The 24,853-nt window shown below is 43.0% G+C and overlaps 2 protein-coding genes and 1 long non-coding RNA gene across 8 annotated transcripts in view; 2 read left to right on the top strand and 1 right to left on the bottom strand.

Annotated features, from left to right (window-relative positions):
- MEFV (MEFV innate immunity regulator, pyrin) overlaps positions 1-7,623 on the top strand; it is a 13,804-nt gene extending 6,181 nt beyond the window's left edge. For both annotated transcript variants that reach the window (XM_028145671.2, XM_054714646.1), the window contains exons 5-10: positions 2,441-2,671; positions 3,087-3,109; positions 5,057-5,172; positions 5,350-5,382; positions 5,734-5,766; positions 5,893-7,623. In XM_028145671.2, coding sequence (XP_028001472.2) covers positions 2,441-2,671; positions 3,087-3,109; positions 5,057-5,172; positions 5,350-5,382; positions 5,734-5,766; positions 5,893-6,446 — 990 coding nt within the window. In that variant the 3' untranslated portion in view covers positions 6,447-7,623. The remainder of the gene's footprint in view (positions 1-2,440; positions 2,672-3,086; positions 3,110-5,056; positions 5,173-5,349; positions 5,383-5,733; positions 5,767-5,892) is intronic.
- Positions 6,022-21,082, bottom strand: LOC114231585 (uncharacterized). The gene is made up of 3 exons (XR_003617573.2): positions 20,888-21,082; positions 6,290-6,372; positions 6,022-6,106 (listed from the first exon to the last, which is right to left on the bottom strand). It is a non-coding gene; the product is annotated as an uncharacterized LOC114231585 (long non-coding RNA).
- The window catches only part of ZNF200 (zinc finger protein 200), a 17,599-nt gene continuing 13,615 nt past the window's right edge, over positions 20,870-24,853 (top strand). Inside the window, exons 1-4 of one of the 5 annotated variants that reach the window (XM_054714648.1) lie at positions 20,870-20,948; positions 22,150-22,465; positions 23,544-23,635; positions 24,120-24,243. In XM_054714648.1, the coding sequence (XP_054570623.1) occupies positions 22,219-22,465; positions 23,544-23,635; positions 24,120-24,243 (463 nt within the window). In that variant the 5' untranslated portion in view covers positions 20,870-20,948; positions 22,150-22,218. The other 4 variants (XM_028145684.2, XM_054714649.1, XM_054714647.1 and 1 more) reach the window with 4 other exon arrangements.

Here is a 24,853-nt window from a genome sequence, read left to right as displayed (position 1 = left end):
CATGGCTGTGCTGCGGCACAGAAGGGGCCTCTGGGGCAGCGAGCTCACATCCCACCGCAGACCATCAAAAGCGGGGAGCTGGGTGCCTGTCCGCTCCGATACCAGCGGACAGGCACCCAGCTCCCCCGTGATCGAAAGCGAAAGTGTGTAGGGGACCCTACACGTGCAGGATTTAATCATGCACTGGGCTTCTAGTATTTAGAATATTTAGAATTATCTGCTCTTGGCTTCGGGGGGGGGGGGGAGGGAGAGGGGGATGGTAGTTCCGGGTGTCCAAGGATGAGCTTGTCCCTACAGAGCTCGGAGGGAGGGGCATCTCTGAGGACCCTGTCACACTTGCTCACACTCACCACAAAATGGTTTAGAGAAACTAATGCCAGTGACTGTGGCTGAGGGATGGGATTGAGGAAAAGGGAGGAGAGACTTTTCAACTTTGAATACTTCTATTGCTTTTAGCATTGTTGTCCATTTTATTTTCTTACAAAAACCATATTGATTTTTAAAATTCAAGTGCTTAAAGTACACATTTTCTTTAAAACTGCGGTTTTGCAATGCCACAAATTATTGGCCTTCCTCTGTGGAGCTGGTGTCCAGCCTCTTGGATGTATAAATTGCTTCCATTTTACTTGCAAGTGAAGGCACCTACGCCAAGGAGCTTCCGATTTATCTCATGCATTTTTGTTGGTTGGATCCTATCTCCCTCTCTGGGTTCCAAATTTCTTTTGGGACCCATCACATTGCAGTGGGAAACAGGCAAAGATAAAAAAGAATGGGAGGAAGGTCACATTGGCCCAGGTGCCTGACTTTTGGGAAACTCCTAAATTGTAGTAAAATAAAAATCCTTTCCTATAACCCCAGGAGGCTTAGAACTTGTGGATGGAACAGAGGTCAGGGATGTACCCTGAGAAGGATGAGTCAGGAACCTGAGCTGCTCAGGGAAACCAGGGAGACAAGAGGGTCTAGCTTTCACTTAAGAAATTCACAGTGGCCCTGGCCAGTGTTGCCAAGTGGTTAGAGCGTTGGCCCACACACTGAAGGGTCAAGGGCACGTACCTTGTTTGCAGGCTCAATCCCAGGCCCCAGTTGGGGCACGTGCAGGAGGTGATCGATCGATGTTTCTCTCTCTGTTTCCCCCCCTGCCTTCCTCCCTCCCCTCCACTCTCAATGGGAAAAATATCCTTGGGTGAGGAAATTTAGTCCTGTCCTTTGAGCCCAAAATGATGAGACTTCTTTTTTTTTTTTTTTTTAATATATTTTTATTGATTTCAGAGAGGAAGGAAGAGGGAGAGATAGAAACATCAACGATGAGAGAGAATCACCGATTGGCTGCCTCCTGCATGGCCCCCACTGGGGATCGAGCCCGCAACCCAGGCATGTGCCCTTGACCAGAATCGAACCCGGGACCCTTCAGTCCACAGGCTGACGCTCTATCCACCAAGCCAAACCGGCCAGGGCTGATGAGACTTCTTAAGACCAGTCTTAGTGGATCCAAAAGGCCCTCACCCTCTCGGGAGGAAGGAAAGGGTGCTCTAGCCACTGCACCTCTCCACAGAAGCTTCCTAGTGAGGATGAGAAACAGGGTGAGAGAACGAATGGTTGACCAGTGTGCAATGGTAGTGGAAGTCAAATTCACTTACATTCAAATAAATGGACTAACTACCCCATTCAGAGCCATATTGAGAACCTTCTGCATGCCAGCACTTGGGGCAGGGGAGCAGGGATTGGAGAGGTTTCCCTTCTGGAGAGCTTGGTGGTCATAATCTTATCCGTTTATGACTCCAAGTATATGCCATCCTCACACTAGCTTTCAAGGGAGAAGGTGACATCAGATATCTGTGTCCTGTGGCTGCTGTAATAAAATACCACCAACTGAGTGGCTTAAACCACAGAAACTTATTATCTTGCAGTTCTGGAAGCTAGAAGTCAGAAATCAAGGTCTTGGCAGGGTTGGTTCCTTCTGAGGGCCATGAGGGAAGGACATGTTCCAGGCCTCTCTCCTCAAGTTGTAGATGTCTGTCTTTTCCCTGTCTCTTCACATGGTATTCTCCTTATGTTCCTGTCTGTGCCCAAATTTCCCCACTCCAGTGGCCTACCCCACTCCAGTATTATCGCATCTTAACTTATTGCATCCGCAAAAACCCTATTTCCAAATAAGATCATATTCTCATGTACTGGGGGTTAGAAATTTAACATGAATTTTAGAGGGAACACAATTTAACCCATAACAACAGGTTTTAGGGTGTTTTCCAAGAGCCAGTCCCTTCCACCCTCAGTCTGTTGTGGAAAGGTTCTGGTCCATTTTGCCTCCTTCTCTGGAATGCAGGCCTCTAAGAAAGCCTGCCTCGTATCCATCTCCAGGAGGTGGGCTTCTGGGGGATTCCCTGGGCGCACACATCCACCTTACTGCCTAGACCCCTTTACCTTCCTGTCCCGTTCCCAGACACAAACGGAAATCCAGAAGCAGAGAGTCAGGCACCAGATGGAGCAGTTGTGCCGGTTTCTGGAGCAGCAAGAGCGGCTCTTTGTGGCCTGGCTGGAGAAGCTGGCACAGACCATTGTCCAGGTCAGGGAGACATATGACACCCAAGTGTCCAGGGACATTGCCCTTCTCAACGAGCTGATTGAGGAGCTGGAGACCAAGCAGTGCCAGCCGGAATGGGAGCTTATGCAGGTGAGTGTGGCTGGACCTGGCCTTGCCCTGCCCATTGTGCCCAGTAGGATGACATGGGCTCCTAACACAGACATCAGCTCTGCCCCAGCCAGGGGGTGAGGTCCTTGGGCCCAAGGGTGGGACTTGGTCTTGGTGACCCACGATGCCTCTTGTGCCCAGATCCCTTTTGTGAGCTCTTAGGAGCCCAGAGTGGCCCAGAACGAGGGGATCTCCTGGCATCTCCCAGAAGAGATCAGCAGGACTTGGGTGCAGTTCTGTTGCAGGCCACAGCTGGGCTGCCACCTTGGGGGATTAGAATTAAAATTGGGAGAGGTGCCCCAGGTTTGCTGAGGTATGGGACTCAGGAAGAGAGGCCAGTAGTTAGTGCAGCCCCTAGGAGATTGGTAATAGAGAGCTTCCCTCTTTTGTCTCCTAGGACATCGGAGTAACCCTGAACAGGTACCGAGAGCTCCCCTGGTGATCCCTTGGGTGTCCGTGTCCCACAGGAAGCATCTGGGAAGGCAGTCCTAGAGGGGAGATGTTCCCAGCCCTGGGTCTGGGACTCCTTCCTGGGCTCCTCCCATTTCCTGCTGCTACCTAAGGCCTTTCTGGATTTGTGTAGCAAAAACAGGAGTGTGATCAGGAGGAAGAAAATGGGGTTGAGAACTGGAAAGAATGAATACAGCCTGCCGTGCTGTAGGTGGCCTCCTAAGAAACCTCCCTAATAGATTGTGTCCTATGTAATTCACCTTAAGAAATCTGTTCCTGCAGTGTGCTTGTAGCCTCAGGGGGGAGCACTTTCCTGGAGTGGAGCTGCTAAGCCCTGCAGGCAGGGGACCGAAAGGAAGGGAGGAGGCTGGAAGTTACAATCACCCCCTGAGCTTTACAAAATCCTGACATCCAGGCTATGGCTGGTGAATTAAAGCTGAATCTTCAGGAGTGTAACCCAGGAATCAATGTTTGAAGTCTTTTTTTTTTTTTTTTTGTGGTAAAATATACATAACATGAAATTTACCATTTTAATCATTTTTAAATGTATGTTCAGTGGCATTAAGTACATTCACATTATTATGTAACCATTACCACCATCCATCTCCAGAACTTTTCCATCTTCCCAAATGGAAATTCCATAACAACTCATTCCTCCCAACCCCAGCCCCTCGCACTCAACACTCTACTTTCTGTCTCTGTGAATTTGACTACTCTAACTACTTCATATAAGTAGAATCAAAAAATATTTGTACTTTTGTGTTTGGCTTATTTCCTTTAGCATAATGTCTTCATGCTATAGCAGGCGTCAGAATTTCATTCCTTTTTTAAGGCTGAATAATATCCCATTGTATGTATATACCATATTTTATTTATCCAGTCTTCCATCAATGGACACTTAGACTGCTTCCACCTTTTGGCTATTGTGTGTAATGCTGCTATGAATATTGATATAGATCTATCTGTTTGAGTGTCTGCTTTCAATTCTTTTGGGTATATCCCAGATATGGAATTTCTCTATCATGTAGTAATTCTATGTTTAGTTTTCTTAAGGAACCACCATAATATTTCCCACAGTGTCTGCACAATTTTACATTCCCACCAGCAATGTACAAGGGTTCAACTCTCTCTACATCCTTACTAAGGCTTGTTCTTTTTCTTTTTAAATTTTTTTATTAATTTATTTTAGAGAGGCACACTTATTTGTTGTTCCACTTATTTATGTACACCTTGGTTAATTTTTGTACATGCCCTGACCAAGGATCAAACCCACAACATTAGTATATTGAGATGACACTTAAACCAACTGAGCTACCTGGCCAGGGCTATATTTTTCTTAACAGCAGCCATACTAATGGGTGTGCAGTAGTATGTGTTTTTTTTCTCATTTATTATCATTTTATTTCACTAGAAAGAAAATTACTGAGGAAGTATAATTAATTTGACATAGATAATTCTGGGCTGAGCATTTCAATATCAGAAGATTTTAAGGCCATTATTAAAACTCATTGTGGTTTTAATATCAGTGCTTTTAAAAACTCCCCAGGTGAGCCTGCTGGCTTGGCTCTGGTTGAGTGCCGACCTATGAACCAGGAGGTATGGTTCGATTCCTGGTCAGGGCATATGCCCAGGTTGTGGGCAGCTGATCAATGATTCTCTCTCATCATTGATGTTTCTATCTATCTCTCCCTTCCTCTCTGAAATACATAAAAATAGATTTTAAAAAATAAAAACTCCCCAGGTGATGCAAATTCATGGTCAAAGTTGAGGACCAATGTTTAGAAATTGAAGTTCAGGGAGGACTTTTTTTTGCAAAGCCCAGGTGTGCCCTGTGGAGGCTGCACCTCCCTCCATTTTATGGGAGCTTGGGCCACTCCATGTTCCAGCCCTGTCTGGACAACAGTCTTTTATCTCTAGAGCCAAGACAGTGACTGTCCCTGAGCCATGGACCACCCCTCTAGAGGTGAAAGAGAAGATCCACCTGCTCCACCAGAAATCAGAGTTTGTGGAGAAGAGCATGAAGCATTTCTCAGGTAGGTGGGCTTGGGGGAAGATAGAAGGTGCCCGCTCACTTCCTCCCAGAGATCCATGTAGCCCAGAGCCCCCGGGCATCCCTTCTCCAACTCTCATAGTCTTCTGACTCTGCCTTCAGCCTCCTTCTGATCTGTCCCTAGCTGGGGAAATGAACTCTAGTTCTCTTTCTCCTTTAGGAACTCTGCGTTCAGAAATGGAAACCTTCAGTGGTAAGTACTGTGGTGGTGGTATGTGCTGAGCAGGAGTTATTGTGATATTCCCTTGTACTGTTGATTTCTGGGCATTCTTTAGAAGAGAGTGAGAAAAATACCTGTAACAAAGGCAAGAGAAAGGTCATGACAGGCCCTCACAGGTTCTGTGCGAAACTCCTTTACCTGGGTCAACTCATCAGACCAGAGGAGCCCTGGTGTCTGGGAGGAATGGGGTTATATCCAAGCAGAGGAATCAGGTCCTGAGCATATGGGTTCTTGTCTTTCCTTGTTGTGGGGATCCAGGTAGATTTAGCCCTCTGAATGGGGAATGCTCAGGATTTTCCCCCCTCATCTCTTTTTTCTCTGTAGTTCCAGAACTGATTGATGCTCAGGCACATGCTGGTAAGTGCCAGATCAAGGCGAATGGCCTTGCCTGATGGATCCCTGTCCATGTTTCCTGGAGGTGGGGTGAACCTGAGGGGATGTTGCCCATTGACTCCCAGCTAAGTATTCTAATTCTCTCTGCAGTTAATGTGATTCTGGATGCAGAGACTGCCCACCCCAACCTCATCATCTCTGATGACCTGAAGAGTGCTAGACTTGGAAACAAGTGGATCCGTATGCCTGACAGTCCAGAAAGATTTGATAGCTGCATTTTTGCTCTGGGTTCTCCGAGCTTCCTCTCTGGCCGTCATTACTGGGAAGTGGAGGTGGGAGACAAGACAGGGTGGGTCCTGGGCATCTGCAAGGCATCCACAAGCAGAAAGGGGAACATGACTCTGTCCCCAGAGAATGGCTACTGGGTGGTGATGATGATGAAGCGAAATGAGTACCAGGCATCCACCTTTCCCCCGACCCGCCTGCGGATGAGGGAGCCCCCCAGGCGTGTGGGCATCTTCCTGGACTACAAGGCTGGAGACATTACCTTTTACAATGTGACAGCCAAATCGCACATCTACACCTTCACCAGCTTCTCTTCCACTGGGCCCCTTCAAGCTATCTTCAGCCCTGGGACTCATGATGGAGGGAAGAACATGGATCCTCTCACCATCTGTCCAGTCGGTGACCAGGGGCCTCACTGAAAACCCTACACTTTGCATCTCTCTTCCAACTCCCAGCCTTATACCTTGAATTTATACTCTCACCAGTTATTATTGAACATATATTGGGTTCTGGGTGCTTTGGGAAATATAATAAATCAGAGAATAGTCCTTGTGCCCTAGGAGCTTATGGTACTCAAATAATGGTAAACCAAGGGTGAAGAGAACACATATGCTGATGACATGCCATGTTTTTTTTTCAGAGTAGAAAGTGCCTGGCTTAATAAACCCTTGTATGGATTAATACCCTAAGATGTTCCTGAGACAGAGATTCCACCATCATGTTCCCTCAGTACCCATGGCAACGATATGTCCCCTCATTTTATTCTCCCCTGTCTTGAGGATTTGGGAATTCTAGGGGGGGTAAAAATAAGCAAAGTGCCTTGCTATAAATTTTTTTGTGCCTGGATTCATGAACTATGGTTTTAAAGAGTATTGTCTGTGCCTGATAAATTGATTAGAAAATTTGATAATTCCATTTGCTGTCACTTGATTGATTGCTGTGAGATACCATTTCCCCACTAAACACCATGAAAGAGATGGAGCTACTGTGGTGGAAAAACATTTGACATATATTCTAAGTGTCAAATTTTCTGTCCTAATCTCTGTCTGAAAATCTATGGGAATATTAGGTGCTTTAGTTCACAGATGTCCCTTTATCATCCCCCATTTAAAGACATGTAAAGAGAAGGGATGTAAGTGTGTGTGGGGGGGGAGACAGGGAGGAAGGGTCAAATCAAGATTAAACTCCAAATTCTTCCTACCGAACCTCCTCTTTCCACATCTTCACACTAGGGCCTAGATTGGACTCCAGTTCTGCATGGTTATGACCAGACCACAAAACACATGCGTTGCTGTCTTTATGGAGCTTTGTTCTATGCGAATAATCTATATGCTGACACAGTTCACGTGCCCTACTTGGTTAGCTGTTCCCTATGGCTGGTCATTTGTTACTCCCAATTATCCCTTAGTAATAACCTTTTCACAACCAGCTTTGTATATATTTTCCCCCACCTCCCCATACACTTAATTTTTTCTCCTGTTATTCCTAAAATGGTTCTAAAATATAAACTATTTGATAACACTTGCTATAGTGGCCAAACAATCCTTCAGAAAGATTAAAAAATGTTTCTGCCCAAAGCAATGTTTGATTTATTTTTATTTTTTGCTGATTTAACAGAGATGTAATGGGGTTTTACCTGTGTTTTCTTTCTTTTTTTTCTTTTTTTCTTTTTTGGTCCTTCGAGCCAGAAACGAATGTTTTATTTCATTAATATTTATTGAGGCGCTGAATTTTTCCAAGTGAATTTCTACTTTTTGTTTCCTACTTTTTGAGTCTAGATACTTAACTGTTTTTATTTGTAGTATTTCTTTATAAATATTTTGGATACTAAACATTTGTATCTTTAAGATGAAATTTTCCCTGTGTCTGGTCGTTTTTTATTGTTGTATAATTCACAAACCATACAATTCACCCTTTTAAAGTATATAGGACTTCCTATTTTACATGCTTGCCTTCTCCCACAACCACATCAAATTACAACTAAATTATACAGCCACCCTTGGGAACCATCTGAAGAGCAGCTGAACAAAACTCGTTCAACTGAGGCTATAAATAAGAAGCCTCACCAAGATTGGTAGAAGGGCGAAGACATGAAACAGGCTGGTCCCACACCCACGTGTGGTGATTAAGAATTGGGAGGGATATCTCAGCTGTGGAGGTCCTCCCTTGGGAGCCAGGCGTCCCAGCCCTACACTGGGCACAGACCACAGCACCAGTGCCAGGAAAAGGATTCTCCAAAACATCTGGCTGTGAAAATCAGTGGAGATTCTGTCTGGGTGACATGGAGGGCTGCTGTTGTCCCAGGTATTCCTCTTCAAGGGCCTGTGTACACACTTACTTGCTGACATACTCACTCACTCTGACTCCAGTTCAGGGACACACTCAAAAAATTGCAGGGAGAGAATGGATGAAACTGACTTGTCTGGCTTTAGGACGGCTGGAGGAGCAGCTCTCTCTGGGACTAAACTGCTGCAAGTACCATTCTTCCTTTGTTGAGCCCTCCCTGCACACAGCCAGCAGATACAGGCTGATACCAAATCTGAGTTGCCATCAAACTCACCCCACACTGTTGATTCCCTGAAACACATCCTATTTAACTCACACGCCAACCCAAACCTCTTTCAGTGGCTGTTCCTCACAAGCTGCCAGTCTCGTCCCATGCTGTGGACTTGCATCACATCTCTAAAAGGCCCACAAACTCCAAACAAGCAGCAGTTGGCCTGGGCATGACCTCTACCCCTGGCTAAGTGGCCCCAGGACTAGTGGCAGTAGTCCTTGGTCTGCACCAGAGCCTCTCTCAAGCATTTCTAAGTCCAGCACAGGCACTACCAAACATAGATCACTTTGTAGATCACATCACTTGTCTGCAGACCAGGCACAGGTAATGGCTGATCTGGGCCTGAACTGGAGCCCCTCCCAAAAGGCCCCAGAACCAACACACCTGGTGGCTGGCTTCAGATCATACTAGAGCATCACCAAATTAGCTCTATAAATGACACACACAACCTGTAGACTCGACAGGCACCAGAGCCCCAGTACAGTAAATAACACTCCACGGAGTCAACCCCCATACTCTAGCTCATCCACTATAGTCACAGCCAGTCCACCTTAGGGTCAATCCCACCACTGACATGTCAATGGCAAAACCAAAGCTCAACTACAACAGGAGAGCACACAAAACTGACACCAGGAACACCACTGAAGCACACAGCTCAGGTGAGCAGGGAGTCCTCACCACTGGGCCCCACAGGACACCTACTAGATAAAGTCACCTTGCCAACACTGGGAAACATAGATCTACCTAATATATATAAATAAATACAGGGAGGCAGCCAAAATGAAAAGACAAAGAAATATGTCCCAAATGAAAGAACAGGACAAAACTCCAGCAAAAGAACTAAACATAATGGAGGCAAGGAATCTACCGAATACAGAGTTCCAAACACTGTTTATAATGATGCTCAATGAACTTACACAAGAAGGAGAACCCATTAAAAAGAACCAGTCAGAAATGAATACTAAAATAACTGAAATGAAGACTACATTTGATGAAATAAATAGATTAGATGAAGAAGAGCATCAAATCAGCAATTTGGAAGGCAAGCTAATGAAAAACACCCAATCAGCCTTGGCTGGGTGGCTCAGTTGGTTGGAACATTATCCCATGCACACAAAATTTGTGGGTTCAATTCTTGGTCAAGACACATATCTAGGTTGTGGGTTCAATCCTCAGTTGGGGCACATATGGGAGGCAATCGATCAATGTTTCTCTTTCACACATCGATGTTTCTCTCTCTCTCTCTCTCTCTCTCTCTCTCTCTCTCTCTCTCTCTCTCTCTCTCTCCCCCTTCCTCTCTCTCAAATCAATAAAACATATAGTCAGGTGAGGATTAAAAAAACAAAACACCACCCAATTAGAACAGCAAAAAGAAAAAAATAATTTTTAAAAATGAGGATAGTTTAAGGGACCTATGGGATAATTTCAAGCACAACAACATTCGCATCATAGGGGTACCACAAGGAAAAGAGAGAGAGAGAGAGCAAGGGATTGAAAACCTATTTGAAATAGACATAGAAGTCCAGGAAGTACAGAGAGTCCCAAACAAGATGAACCCCAAAGAGACCTGCATCAAGACATATCATAATTAAAATGCCAAAGGTTAAAGACAGAGAGAAAATTAAAAGCAGCAAAAGAAAAGTAATTAGTTACCTATAAGAGAGCTCCCATAAAATTGTCAGCTGACTTCTCAACAGAAACTTTGCAGGCCAAAAGGGACTGCCACAAAATATTCAAATGATGAAAAACTGGACCTACAACCAAGATTACCCAGCAGGGCTATCATTTAGAATCAAAGGAGAGTAAACAGCTTCCCAGACAAGAAGAACCTAAAGGGATTCATCACCAACAAACCAGCATTAAAGAACTGTTAAAGGCCCTTCTTCTTCTTCTTTTTTTTTTTTTTAACATATTTTATTGATTCAGAGAGTAAGGGAGAGATAGAGATAGAAACATCAATGATGAGAGAATCATTGATTGGCTGCCTCCTGTATGCCCACTACTAGGGATCGAGCCCACAACCCCGTCATGTGCCCTTGACCAGAATCTGACCCAGGACCCTTCAGTCCTCAGTCTGAGGCTCTATCCACTGAACCAAACCAGCTAGGGCAGCCCTTCTCTAAGAAGAATAGAAAACAATAAAAAAAATAGGAATAATAAAATGTCAGTAACTACATATCTATCGACAATTACTTTAAATGTAAATGAATTAAATGCATCAATCAAAAAACATGGGGTGGCTGAATGGAGAAGGAAACAAGATACATACATATATATATATATGGCCTACAAGAGTCCCACTTCCAATCAAAAGACTGAAACTAAAGGGATATAAAAAGAAATTTCATGCAAATATAAGTTAAAAAATATGGAATAGCAATATTTATATCAGACAAAATAGACTTCAAAACAAAGGCTATAAAAGAGACAAAGGTGGGCATTCCACGTACAATAGTCAAGATATGGAAGCAGCCGGAACCGGTTTGGCTCAGTGGATAGAGCGTCGGCCTGTGGACTGAAAGGTCCCAGGTTCGATTCCGGTCAAGGGCATGTACCTTGGTTGCGGGCACATCCCCAGTGGGGGGTGTGCATGAGGCAGCTGATCGATCTTTCTCTCTCATCGATGTTTCTAACTCTCTATCCTCTCTGTAAAAAATCAATAAAATATATTAAAAAAAAAAAAAGATATGGAAGCAGCCTAAGTATCCATCGATAGATGACTGAATTAAGAAGATATGGGAGACTGCTCAGAGAGGCAAAAACCGGCAAGACCCCAACTGCCTGCAGCTGACACCTGCTGGACCAGCTCCATGGGGGAAGGAAGTACAGCCCAGAACAGGGTCAATCAAGGTGTGAGACCCAAGGCAGACCCAGCCTGTGGGCTAAGGAGTCCCTGACCACTGGATAGCTGGCAAAAAGACATTAGGGTTGAACCTCACTGGCAGCAAGTCAAGGGGGAGACCCCTCCCACAAATGGGACATCAACAATCAAGTCCCAATTACAACATGAAAGCCAAAACAATGCACACAAGGGGCATTTAGAGCATCCAGCTCAGGTGAACAAAGAGACTACACCACTGGACCCCTCAACACACCTTCTACATAAGGCCATCCTACAAAGACTGGGCATAGCAGTTCCAACACATAGAAGCAAATATAAAGAGACAGCTTAAATGGGGAGACGATGAAACAGCCCCCACATGAGAGAAAAGAAGGGATCTCCAGAAAAAGAACTAAATGAGATGGAAGCAAGCCACCTATCAGAAATAGAGTTCAAAGCAATGGTTATAAAGATGCTTACGGAACTTTGTGCAAATTACAACAGCATGAGAAATGAAATAAAGGCCATTAACAGGAACCAGACAGAAATGAAGAATGATATATCTGACATGAAGAACATGCTGGAAGGGATTAAAAGTAGACTGGATGAGGCAGAGGATTTGGAAGACATGGTAGAAATTAATACCCAATTAGAGCAGTAAATAGAAAAAAAAATTAAAAAGCAGAAAAATAGCTTAACCTTTTACACTCGGGTGTCAAGTGTGACTCGACACGGTTAGCATTAGAATAAAGGAATTGAGAAAAAAGCAAGTGAGTGCAAAGGGTTAAGGAAGCTCTGGGACAATATGAAATGTAACAACATCTGCATTATAGGAATACCAGAAGGGGCAGGGGATGAACAAGGAACAGAGAACCTATTTAAAGAAATAATGACATGCCGAAACCGGTTTGGCTCAGTGGATAGAGCATCGGCCTGCGGACTCAAGGGTCCCAGGTTCGATTCCGGTCAAGGGCGTGTACCTTGGTTGCGGGCACATCCCCAGTAGGGGGTGTGCAAGAGGCAGCTGATCAATGTTTCTCTCTCATCGATGTTTCTAGCTCTCTATCCCTCTCTCTTCTTATCTGTAGAAAATCAATAAAATATATTTAAAAAAATAAAAATAAAAAATAAAGAAATAATGACAGAAAACTTCCCCAATGTGGTGAAGGAAAATGCCACACAAGTTCAGGAGGCACAGAGTCCCAATCAAGATGAACCCAAAGAGACCACACGTAGACACCTCAAAATTAAAATGGCAAACGTTAAAGACAAAGAAAGAATCTTAAAGTCAGCAAGAGAGAGAGAAAATTACATACAAAGGAGTTCCCATTAGAATGTCAACTGACTTCTCAAGAGAAACACTTCAGGCCAGAAGGAAGTGGCATGAAGTACTTGAAGTAATGAAAAGCAAGGGCCTAAATCCAAGACTACTGTATCCAGCGAGGCTATCATTTAAAATTGAAGGTGAAATAAAAAGGTTTCCAGACAAAAAGAGGTTAAGAGAAGCACATTACCACCAAACCAGCAATGCAAGAAATGTTCAATGCTTTAAGAAGAAGAAAAGGAGAGAGATGATCATAGGCATAAAGAAAATAAAAATGGCAATAAATAAATACCTATCAATAACAACCTTAAAGGTAAATTGACTAAATGCTCCAGTAAAAAGACATAGGGTGACTGAGTGGATAAGAAAACAATACCCATATATATGCTGTCTACAAGAGACCCACCTCAAAACAAAAGATAAACACAGACTAAGAGTGAAGGGATAGAAAAATATATTCCATGCAAATGGAAAGGGGGAAAAAAGCTGGAGTGGCAATATTCATATCAGACAAAATAGACTTCAAAACAAAGGTCATAACAAGAGACAAAGAAGGCCACTTCATAATACTAAAGGAATGATTCAACAAGAAAATATAACCCTTGTAAACACATATGCACCCAATATAGGAGCACCTAAGTACATTAAAAAACACTTGATTTTCCTTAAGGGAGAGATTGACAGCAAAACATTCATAGTGGGGGACTTTAACACCCCACCGACATAATTGGATAGATCTTCCAGACAAAAAATTAACAAGGAAACAGAGGCCTTAAATGACACACTAGATCAGATGGTTCTAGCCAATATTTACAGAATATTTCACCCTAAAGCAACAGAATATACATTCTTCTCAAGTGTACATGGAACATTCTCAAAGATAAACCACATGTTACCAAACCAGAGAGGGTCAGACCTGCAATACCACCATTTGTCCACCATCCAGAACTGAAATATCATTGCTGTTATGAACACATTAACAACTGTTGGACATAGAAACCGGGACTCAAAAGAACTGTTGGCCCAGAAAGAAACTCACTACAGACTGAAAAAAAAAAAAAAAAAGATAAACCACATGTTAGGGCACAAAACAAGTCTATGCAAATTCAAGAAGGTTGATATAATACCAAACATCTTCTCAAATCACAATGGCATGAAGTTAGAAATCAACTACAATAATAATAATATTAAAAACCTTCAAAAATACTCAAATACATGGAGGCTAAATAGCATGTTATTAAACAATGAGTGGGTTACCAATAAGATCAAGCAAGAAATTAAAAATTTCCTAGAAACAAATGAAAATGAACATACAACCACCAAAAACCTATGGAACTCGGCAAAAGCAGTCCTGAGAGGGAAGTTCATAGCCCCACAGGCCTACCTCAAGAAACAAGAAAAAGGACTAATAAACTAACCCTAAAACTAAATAAATTAGAAAGAGAACAGCAAGAAAAGCCCAGAGGAAGTAGAAATAGAAGGAAGGAAATAATAAAGATCAGAGTGAAAGTAAATGACATAGAGACTAAAAAAAAAAGTACAAAAGATCAATAAATCCAAGAGCTGGTTCTTTGAAAAGATAAATGAAGATCAATGAACTCTTAGCCAGACTCATCAAGAAACAAAGAGAAAGGACCCAAATAAATAAAATCAGAGATGAAAGAGGTGATATAACAATGGACACCACAGAAATACAAAGGACTGTAAACAACTATATGCCAACAAACTGGACAACCTGGGTGAAATGGACAAATTCCTAGAAACATACAATCTTCCAAAACTCAAACAGGAAGAATCAGAAAACCTGAAGAGATCAATAACAACTGGTAAAATTGAAGCAGTAATTTAAAAACTCCTAGCAAACAAAAGCCCTAGATCAGGTGGATTATAGGTGAATTTTACCAAACATTCAAAGAAGAACTAACACCTATCCTCCTCAATCTAGTACAAAAAAATGGAAGAGGAAGGAACACTTCCAAGCTCTTTTTACAAAGCCAGCATTATCCTAATTCCAAAACCAGATAAATACACTACAAAGAAAGAAAATTACAGGCCAAAATCCCTGATGAACATAAATGCTAAAACCCATACACCATGATCAAGAGGGATTTATTCCAGGAATACAAGGCTGGTACAATGTTCACAAATCAATAAATGTGATACATCACATAAACAAAATGAAAGATAAAAATCCGATGATCACATCAATAGATGCAGAAAAAGCATTTGACAAACTCCAGCACACTTTTTTGATAAAAACTCTCAGTAAAGCAGGAATAGAGGGATCATACCTCAACATAATAAAGGCCATATATTAGAAACCTACAGCCAACATAATATTCAATGGACAAAAACCAAAAGTGTTTCCCTTAAGAGCAGGAACAAGACAAAGATGCCCGCTTTCACCACTGTTATTCAACATAGTATTGGAAGTCCTAGCCACAGCAATCAGATAAGAAGACATAAGCCAAAACCGGTTTGGCTCAGTGGATAGAGCGTCGGCCTGCGGACTGAAAGGTCCCAGGTTCAATTCCGGTCAAGGGCATGTATCTTGGTTGCGGGCACATCCCCGGTAAGGGGTGTGCAGGAGGCAGCTGGTCGATGTTTCTCTCTCATCGATTTTCTAGCTTTCTATCCCTCTCCCTTCCTCTCTGTAAAAAATCAATGAAATATATTTTTTTTTAAAAAAAGAAGAGATAAAAGGCATCCAAATTAGAAAGGAGGAAGTAAAACTGTCATTATTCGCATATGACATGAGATTGTACATAGAAAACCCAAAAGACTCCACCAGGAAACTACTAGACTTAATAAATGAATTTGGCAAGGTAGCAGGGTACAAAATAAACATCCACAAATCTATGGCATATTTATGTTTTTTCCTGTTTTTGTTATGGCATTTTTATACACCAATAATGAACTCTCAAAAAGAGAAATGAAAAATAGCAGTCCCATATACCATTGCAACAACAACAACAAAATAAGATACCTAGTGATAAACTTAACTAAGGAAGTAAAACAAAAAAAACAAAAAAAACAAACTATAGGATATTGAAAAAGAAATAGAGGAAGATACAAAGAAATAGAAGCGTATACCATGTTCATGGATTGGAAGACTTAACATCATTAAAATGTCTGTACCATCCAAAGCAATCTACAGATTCAATGCAATCCCTATTAAAATACCAATGGCATAGTTCACAGTTAGAATAAATACTCCAAAAATTTATATGGAACCATAAAAGACCCTGAATAGCTGCAGCAATCTTGAGAAATAAGAACAAAGTAGGAGGGATCACAATACCGGATATCAAACTATACTACAAAGCCATTATAATAAAAAAAAGCCATGGTACTGGCACAAGAACAGGCATATAGACCAATGGATCAGAACAGAGACCCCAGAAATTGACCCACACCATTATGGTCAATTAGTATTTGACAAAGGAGGCAAGAACATACAGCAGAGTAAAGACAATCTCTTCAACAAATGGTACTAGGAAAACTGACAGACACATGCAAAAAGATGAAACTAGACCACCAACTTACACCATACACAGGAATAAACTCAAGGTGGATAAAAGACTGAAAAGTAAGGCATGAACCATAAAAACCTTAGAAAATATATGCAGTAAAATCTCAGACATCTTATGCAGCAAAATGTTTACAGATACATCTCCTGGGGCAAAGTAAACTAAGGAGAAAATAAACAAATAGGACTACATCAAGATAAAAAGCTTCTGCACAGCAAAAGAAACCACCATCAAATCGAAAAGGAAACCCACTGAATGGGAGAACATATTTGCCAATAATACATCTGATAAGGGATTAATATCCAAAATATATAGAGTATTCATACAACTCAACAACAACAAAAAAAGACAATCCAATTAAAAAATGGGCAGAAGACATTTTGGAGAAATAGACATTTCTCCAAAGAGGAAATACAAATGGCCAAAAGACATATGAAAAAGTGCTCAAAGTCACTAGTCATCAGAGAAATGCAAATTAAAACCACAATGAGATACCACCTCACACCTGTCAATGGCTATCATAAAAAAATCAACAAACAAGTGCTGGCAAGGATGTGGAGAAAAGGGAACACTAGTTCACCGCTGGTGGGAATGCAGATTAGTGCAACAACTACTGAAAACAGTATAGAATTTCCTCAAAAAATTAAAAATGGAACTTCCTTTTGATGCAGTGATCCCACTTCTGGGAACATATCCTAAAACCCCCAAAACAGCAATTGGAAAGAATATATGTACCCCTATGTTCATAGTAGCATTACTTACAATAGTTAAGATTTGGAAACAGCTCAAGTGCCCATCAGTAGGTGAATGGATAAAAAAGCTGTGGGACATTTACACTATGGAATACTATGCAGCTCTCAAAAAGTGGGATCTCTAACCCTTTGGGACAGCAATGATGGACCTGGAAAATATTATGCTAAGTGAAATAAGCCAAACTGAGAAAAACAAATATCACATGATCTCTCTTATTTATGGAATCTAATGAACAAAATGAACTGACCAACAAAATAAGACCCGAAACAGGGAGGCATGGAACAGACTGACATACTTCAATGTGGGATTGTGGGGATGAGAGGAGATAAACCAAAAAACTTATATACTTATAAACATAGCCCATGGGCATGGGCAACAGGGTGTTGAAGACCTGGGTGGTAGGTAGGGGGAAAGAGGGGAGAAAATGGGAGATATCTGTAATACCATCAACAATAAAAAATACATTAAAAAAAAGATATAGTACATAAATACAATGGAATATTACTCAGCCATAAAAGAGAATGACATCTTACCATTTGCAAGAATACAGATGGACCTAGAGGGTATTGTGCTAAGTGTAATAAGTCAGACATAGGAAGACAAACACCATATAATTTCACTTATATGTGGAATCTAAAGAACAAAATAAATGAATAAAACAGAAACAAGACTCATAGATACAGAGACCAAACTCATGGCTGCCAGATGGGAGAGAGGTTTGGGGGCTGGACAAAAATGATGAAAGGATTAGGAAGTACAAACTGGCCCTGGCCAGTGTTTCTCAGTAGTTAGAGCATCAGCCCACACGCTGAAGCGTCGTGGGTTCGATTCCTGGTCAAGTATGTCCCTGGGTTTGGGTTTGCTCCCCACCCCCTGTTCAGGGCGTATTTGGGAGGCAACAAGTTGATGTGTCTCTCTCATAACAATGTTTTTCTCTTTCTCCCCCTCTTCCCTCCCTTCCACTCTCTGAAAAGCAATGGAAAAAATATCCTCTGGTGAGAATTAACAACAACAACAAAAAAAGAAGTATAAACTGGCAGTTACAAAATAGTCACCAGGATGCAAAGTACAGTACAGCATAGGGAATATAGTTAATAATATTGAAATAAATATGTATGCTGCTAGATAGGTACTAGACTTATTAGGGGGATCACTTTGTAAATTATATAAATGTCTAACCATTAAACTGTACACTTTAACTAATAAGATTGAATGTCAACTGTAATTGAAATTTTTAAATTAAAAAATAAAGTGTACAATTAAGTAGTTTTTGGTACAATTCACAATGTGTACAAAAAATGATCACTAATTCCAGCACATTTTCATCACCCCCCCAAAAATCCATTATCAGTGCCTTGGTCAATCCATGTTGCAGCATGTGCCAGTACTTTATTCCATTTTTATTGCTGAATAATTATAGGGATACTAAAGGCCTGATTCATGAAATTCGTGCAAGAGTAGGCTTTCCTTCCCCTGGCTGTTGGCACCAGCTTTCCTCTGGCACCTGGGACCCGAGCTTCCCTTGCAGCCCCGGCTTCGTCTGGAAGACATCCAGTCTAATTAGCATATTACGATTTTATTATTAAAGATACTACATCTTGTTTATCCACTCAGCAGTCATTAGTTAATACACATCTGGGTTGTTTCTACTTTTCAGCCATTATAAAATTATGTTGCTAGCCCTGCCAGCGTGGCTCAGTGGTTGACGTCGACCTATGAACCAGGAGGTCATGGTTCAATTCCAGTCAGGGCACATGCCCAGGTTGTGGGCTCGATCCTAGTGTGGGGCATGCAGGAGGCAGCTGAACAATGATTCTCTTGCATCATCCAAGTTTCTATTTCTCCCTCCCCCTTCCTCTCTGAAATCAATAAAAATAATATATATATATTTTTTTTTAATAAAAATATATTTTAAAAAATAATGCTGCTATTCATGTACAGCTTTTATGTGGACATGTTTTCACTTCCCTTAGGTTTATCCTAGGAGCGGAATTGCTGGATCATATGGCAAGTCTATGTTAAAACTTGAGTGACTGCCAAACTGTTTCCAAAGTGACTAACCAGCTTTTCTTTTTTAAAATATTTTTTTATTGATTTCAGAGAGGAAGGGAGAGGGAGAGATAGAAACATCAACGATGAGAGAGAATCATTGACCGGCTGCCTCCTACAATCCCCCTCCCCCACTGGGGATTGAGCCCTCAACCCAGACATGTGCTCTTGACTAGAATCAAACTTAGGACCTTTCAGTCCACAGGCCGATGCTCTACCCACTAAGCCAAACCAGGTAGAGAACTAACAAGCTTTTCAATAGTTAATGACCAGTTAGTTTTCCTGCTCTGTGGAATGACTTCATAACCTTTGCCTTCATCTTCTGTCAGTTGGTAGGTATTCTTTGTATGTTGGGAATGTCTAATTCTTTATCTGCCTTTTTACAATTATTTTCCAGTCTATTTCTTGTTTGACTTAATATTGTGTTTTTTTTCTGTTTTATCATAAGACTTCGTTGATTCTAAACTTGTCTCCATATGTTTACCAAAAAATAAATCATTTTATCTTGTGTTGAACTTCCAAATTTTACAATAGGATTCACACTTTCAGTTGATTTACTTTTGCAAAATGAACTAAACACTTCTCTTTGATTCCAACAATTGAATAAAAAATTTTGAACGATTATAGTTTTAAAAAAAAACTATGTCATCACAATGGTTTATATTTTATTTTAAGGCATCTCAGTTTCCTATTTTGCTTCATCATTAAACTTAATGTTCTCTTATTGTTTAAATTCCATTTTTTGTATGTAGTATAAGGACAGGAGTCTTACTCTTTTTCAGAACAGTTTTTGCTAGCACCATCTATTTTACACTAAGTTGAAATGCTGCCCTTTCATATAGGTTCCCATATATTCTGACCAATTTTGGCACTTACTAGTCTTTTCTACTGTTCTATTTATGTACTCTTAGTTAAAACCATAGTGCTTTGATTTAAGGTTTTTTTTAGTAATTCTGATGTCTGCAAAGGCAGGTAATCTTTATTTTTAAAAAAGTTTGGTGCTACAGTTTTGACACTAGTCTCTCTATAACATATTTTAAACAATGGCTAAGTGAGTGTCCTATAGTTAGGGTTAAGAAAAGACATTCAGCCCTAGCCCTGGCTGGTGTGGTACAGTTGGTTGAGCATCGACCTGTGAACCAGAAGGTTGGGGTTTGATTCTAGGTCAGGGTTTGATTCCGGGTCAGGGCACATGCCTGGGTTGTGAGCTCCATCCCCAGTGTGGGGCGGGCAGGAAGCAGCCCATGGATGATTCTCATCATTGATGTTTCTATCGCTCCCTCTCTCTGAAGTAAATAAATAAATAATAAAGGCATTCATTTACATTTACTTTCGTCATCCTGCTGGTGGCCGGTGTTACAAAGAGGAATAAACTAATCCCTAGGGTTATTCCAACCCTGATCAGTGTATGGGAACAATGCAAAGAGAAAAGACGCTGTTAGGCGTCAGTGAGAAACAAATTGAGAGCAGAGATGGCGTGGTCCGAGGACTAGGATTCCTTATAAAGTAAGATGTGTTGAAGTTGTCAAGCAGAGGAGAGAAGGGTCGCCAGGCTCTGACCTACTGGCCGGCCCTGATAGGAGGGACCCAGGATCTGGCAGAAGCCCTGAAACACTACTCACTTCCCACCCCCGTAATCCTGTGGCTCACCCCGGATGCAGCGACGGCAACTGAGGCAGCGGGGAACAAACCTTCCGGTCCCAGAGACAACTCGCTTCCGGTCTAGCCGCGGCTCTGCCCCGCCCCAACCGCTGCGCTTGGAGACCTCCCATTGGCTGATTAGAGTTGAACTGCATTTCCCAGCAGCACCTAGAGTTAGCCCGTACCTGGAGTGGTGCTAGCCGGTCATGGAGGACTGGAGCTAGCCTTCTGCTTCCCGTCTTCCAGGTAGGGACACAGAGAAAGCGGCTGTCTCCGGTCTGGCCTCCCTCCAGCCCTGTGAGCTCCGCCGGTCTGCCTCGAGCCTCGCCTCAACGGCAGACTGCTCGCTCCGAGTAGGGAGACCAGGTTACCGCACCGGAAACGAGGCACCGGGCGTGACGTCACAGATGCTGAGTAGCCCGGGCTCCCAGAAGGCACCGCGTCCTGCCGTCTTTCCTAACTGGCGTTTCGGCGCACCAATAGTCTCTGGGAGATTGTGAGGACACTCCCAAGGGCGAGGGGAGGTCTCGGCTTCCCGCGCCTAGTTTCCCGGTCTCTCCTCGAGCCTGGGTCTCCGGGCTGCCCTCAGCGAGCGCCCAGGGGTGGCAGAGCCTCCGAAAGGTGAGGTGCTCCGCGAGGGCGGGAACCAGGCTTGAGGCAACCTCTGGGGAGCGGATCGTGGATCGTGGTCCGTTGTTGGAGGAGCTTGGCTGGATAGGGAGCCTGGAGCTGGCCCCAGGCAACGCCCAGGCCGGGCTTGGCGCTCAAGGTAGCCCTTGCCCAATGGGAGAGGTTCTAGCGCGGGCCAGGACTGGTGGTCCTACCGGGATAGCTCACCTGCCGCTTTCAATGGAGCTCTCTCAGCAGAAAGGAGGCACCTCATGCGGCCTTGCGTTTTCTTCTCGAGCCATCGGCTGTCCCTGGAAAGGTATCCGAGGGATCTCCGGTCAGATTCAGTCCAAAGCTGATTGACTTCTATACAGATACGCTCGGTATTGGCCCCCAGATTTCCTGCCTTCTAGCCCAGCGGTCGCCAACCTTTCGGACCTCACGGACCACCGGTTGGCGACCCCTGCTCCAGAGGTTTCCTTAGGTTGGCGACCGCTGTTCTAGCCCATTGCTCTACCAGCATGAGTTAAACAACTCTTCCCAGTGAAATCTGCACTTTGTATTTCTTAGGATAATAGCCCTTGGTCTTCTGTCGGATGCCTTTGCTCCCTTCCATTTGGTCCTTGCGGTTTGGCCATCCTCTAGCTTTCATTCTCAGGATCTTCCTTTCAGTCCTTGCTAAGAGTATCCATTTCATCTATGAATTCCCTACCCCAGCTTGTCTTTCTTCTCTGACTTAGATCTCATGTGGTCTCACTACCCAAGCCACACGTGTAGGCATGCTCTGCCTGATCTTGTGGGTAACCGATGATATCTCTTGTCTGCAACTTTCTGGCAGATTTTCTTCAGAAAGAGGTGGCTTCTGAAGCTCTACACAAAGGAGTGTGGTGTGTGATTTCAAGGCACGATGGCTGCAAAAGTGTTTCCTATGCCTCCGAAGCCAAAGCAGTCCTTTATACTGAGAGTTCCTCCAAACTCCAGGCTAGGCCAAGACCTACTTCAAGATGCTACTAATAGGCCCAAGACCATCCACCAGCTGGTTCTGGAGCACTTCCTCACCTTCTTGCCCAAGCCGGGACTAGCCCAGCCCAATCAGAGTGCCAAAGAGACCTTGGTTATCATGAAAGATGTGAGCTCAAACTTTCAGAACAGAGGTAAGAACACTTCTGTTTCACTGGGAGAGAAAGGGGATGGTGCTCAGGGGCTGAGGTAGTCCTTCCTGCTAGTAAGGAATCCCAGTTAGGATGATGGATATTGAAAAAAGTAGTTGATTTTAATAAGTCAACATGTTGGGGAGAGGGAGTCTTTTTCTCAAGCTGGAGCTTGAGTGGTTTGCTGGGTGTGGGTAAGGCCATAGAATAAGCAGTGTGCCTCTTTTCTGTAGTGTCAATTTTTCATTGGGAGAGGGGAGTAGGCAATATCTTTTTTTTTTTTTTTTAATCCTCACCCAAGGATATTTTTCCATTGATTTTTAGAGAGGGGAAGACAGAGGGAAACATTGATGTGAGAGAAACACATCAGTTGGTTGCCTCCTGCATGTGCCCTGACCAGGGCCTGTGCCGAGGAGGAGCCTACCACCGAGATACGTGCCCTTGACCGGAATCAAACCCGGGATCCTTTGGTCCGCAGGCTGACGCCACTGAGCCAAACCAGCTAAGGCGACAATATCTTTTTTAAGATAAATGAATGTGAATGAATGATAGAATTGATTTTAGTTTATGTGGCGTTTTGGAAACTTTGTGCTTGCTATGGGGTTCTTCAGACTTTACCTTCTCCCAACCCCCTCTTTAGTAGTTGTGGGAATTTTAAAAGGTACTTAGGGGAAATCATTCTTTTCATAATGAGGAGACCTTATATCAGGCGTCCTCAAACTACGGCCCGCAGGGCCACATGCGGGTGTTTTTGCCGTTTTGTTTTTTTTACTTCAAAATAAGATATGTGCAGTGTGCATAGGAATTTGTTCATAGTTTTTTTTAAACTATAGTCCGGCCCTCCAACGGTCTGAGGGACAGTGAACTGGCCCCCTGTTTAAAAAGTTAGAGGACCCCTGCCCTATAGAATAGGTTCAAGACGCTGTGATTTATGGCTTGATCTCTGACTGGGCTCACAGGACCAGAAAAGACCATGAGTTGCCTGCCAAAGGAGTGAAGACAACTGACCTTAGGGTGTGGGTAGAGTCTCTGTATTAGACTCACTGACTTTTCCAGTAACTGCAGTTTCCTCTTTTCCCAGTGCAACCTGGTCCCCAAGTGAAGCTTCTGACCAGAGAAGGAATCCAGCATGAACAGGAGACAGTACCTCTGTGCTTGAAAGCTGATTCTGAGGTGGGTATGGTTTTCCCATTCATTGTTTTAGAGAGAGAGGAAGGGAGAGGGATGGAGAGATAGGAACATTGATCGGCTTCCTCCTGCACTCCGCCTATTGGGTGCGGATTGAGCCCACAACTTAGGCATGTGCCCTGATCAGGAATCTAACTGGTGACTTCCTGGTTCATGGATGGAGGCTCAACAACCGGGCCCCACTAGCCAGGCCCTTTTCTGTTCTTGCTATCCCTTCCAGCTCAGCCAATCTTTATATATGAACATACTCTCGGAAGTCAGCAGGGAGAATGGGGCTTGTTCTTCACTTTCTCCTTAGATCGTTTTCTTCTGCTTGTCTTCTGGCTCCTTTCCTGACTGGCTGCATCTCTGTGGGACTTATAAATCCCTTTCACCATTCCTTCGTCATTGGGTCTCAGTATTTCTTATCAACAGGGCTGTCAAGGAACCTCTGTTACTAAGAGGAAGGGGGGGCCTGTTGCTCTTTCAGGATCTGGTGGTTTTTGAGGATTTGAATATATTTCACTCCCAAGAAGAATGTGTGAGCCTGGATCCTATGCAGGAGCCCACCTCAGAGAAGGAAGAAGACAGTATTGGGGAGATGATGTTAATGGGTAAGAAATCAAGTCCCTTTTGTATTCAGATTGAATGCTATGGGGAAATCATGTTCTTCTACTTGATCTCAGACTTTTTCTAGACACCATTCATACCAACTAAGCACAGGCGCACACGTGCGTTTAATTTTTGTCTTGTCCCATGAGCCAGAGCCTGCTTCCACTGTGGGTGGCCATTTTCCCTACATCTTGGGGCAGCAAAGGCAGAAGGTCCTTCTCTTGGTAAGCAAGTACTACAGCTGATGTATTAATATCAAGCATTCAAGCAGATAGAAAATGTGGGCAGGCTTTCTGAATCTATTTTTTGGATCCAGTGCTATTTCCCAACAGGTATATTATATTATATTATATTATATTATATTATATTATATTATATTATATTATATTAATTTTTGTTAATTCTCACCTGAGGATATTTTTCCATTGGTTTTTAGAAAGAGTGGAAGGGAGGGGGAGAGATAGAGAAACATTGGTGTGAAAAGAGACACATCAATTGGTTGCCTCCTGCATGGCCCCGACCAGGGCTGGGATCAAAGCCCGCAACTACATGCCCTTGACCGGAATCTAACCCGGGACCCTATGGTCCCAGTCCGATACTCTATCCCCTGAG

Source organism: Eptesicus fuscus, chromosome 4 (genome assembly GCF_027574615.1).
Source record: "Eptesicus fuscus isolate TK198812 chromosome 4, DD_ASM_mEF_20220401, whole genome shotgun sequence".
NCBI classification, from domain to species: Eukaryota; Metazoa; Chordata; class Mammalia; order Chiroptera; family Vespertilionidae; genus Eptesicus; species Eptesicus fuscus.
The sequence above is the reverse complement of the archived record's forward strand: the minus strand, read 5'-3'. Positions and strand labels throughout refer to the sequence as shown.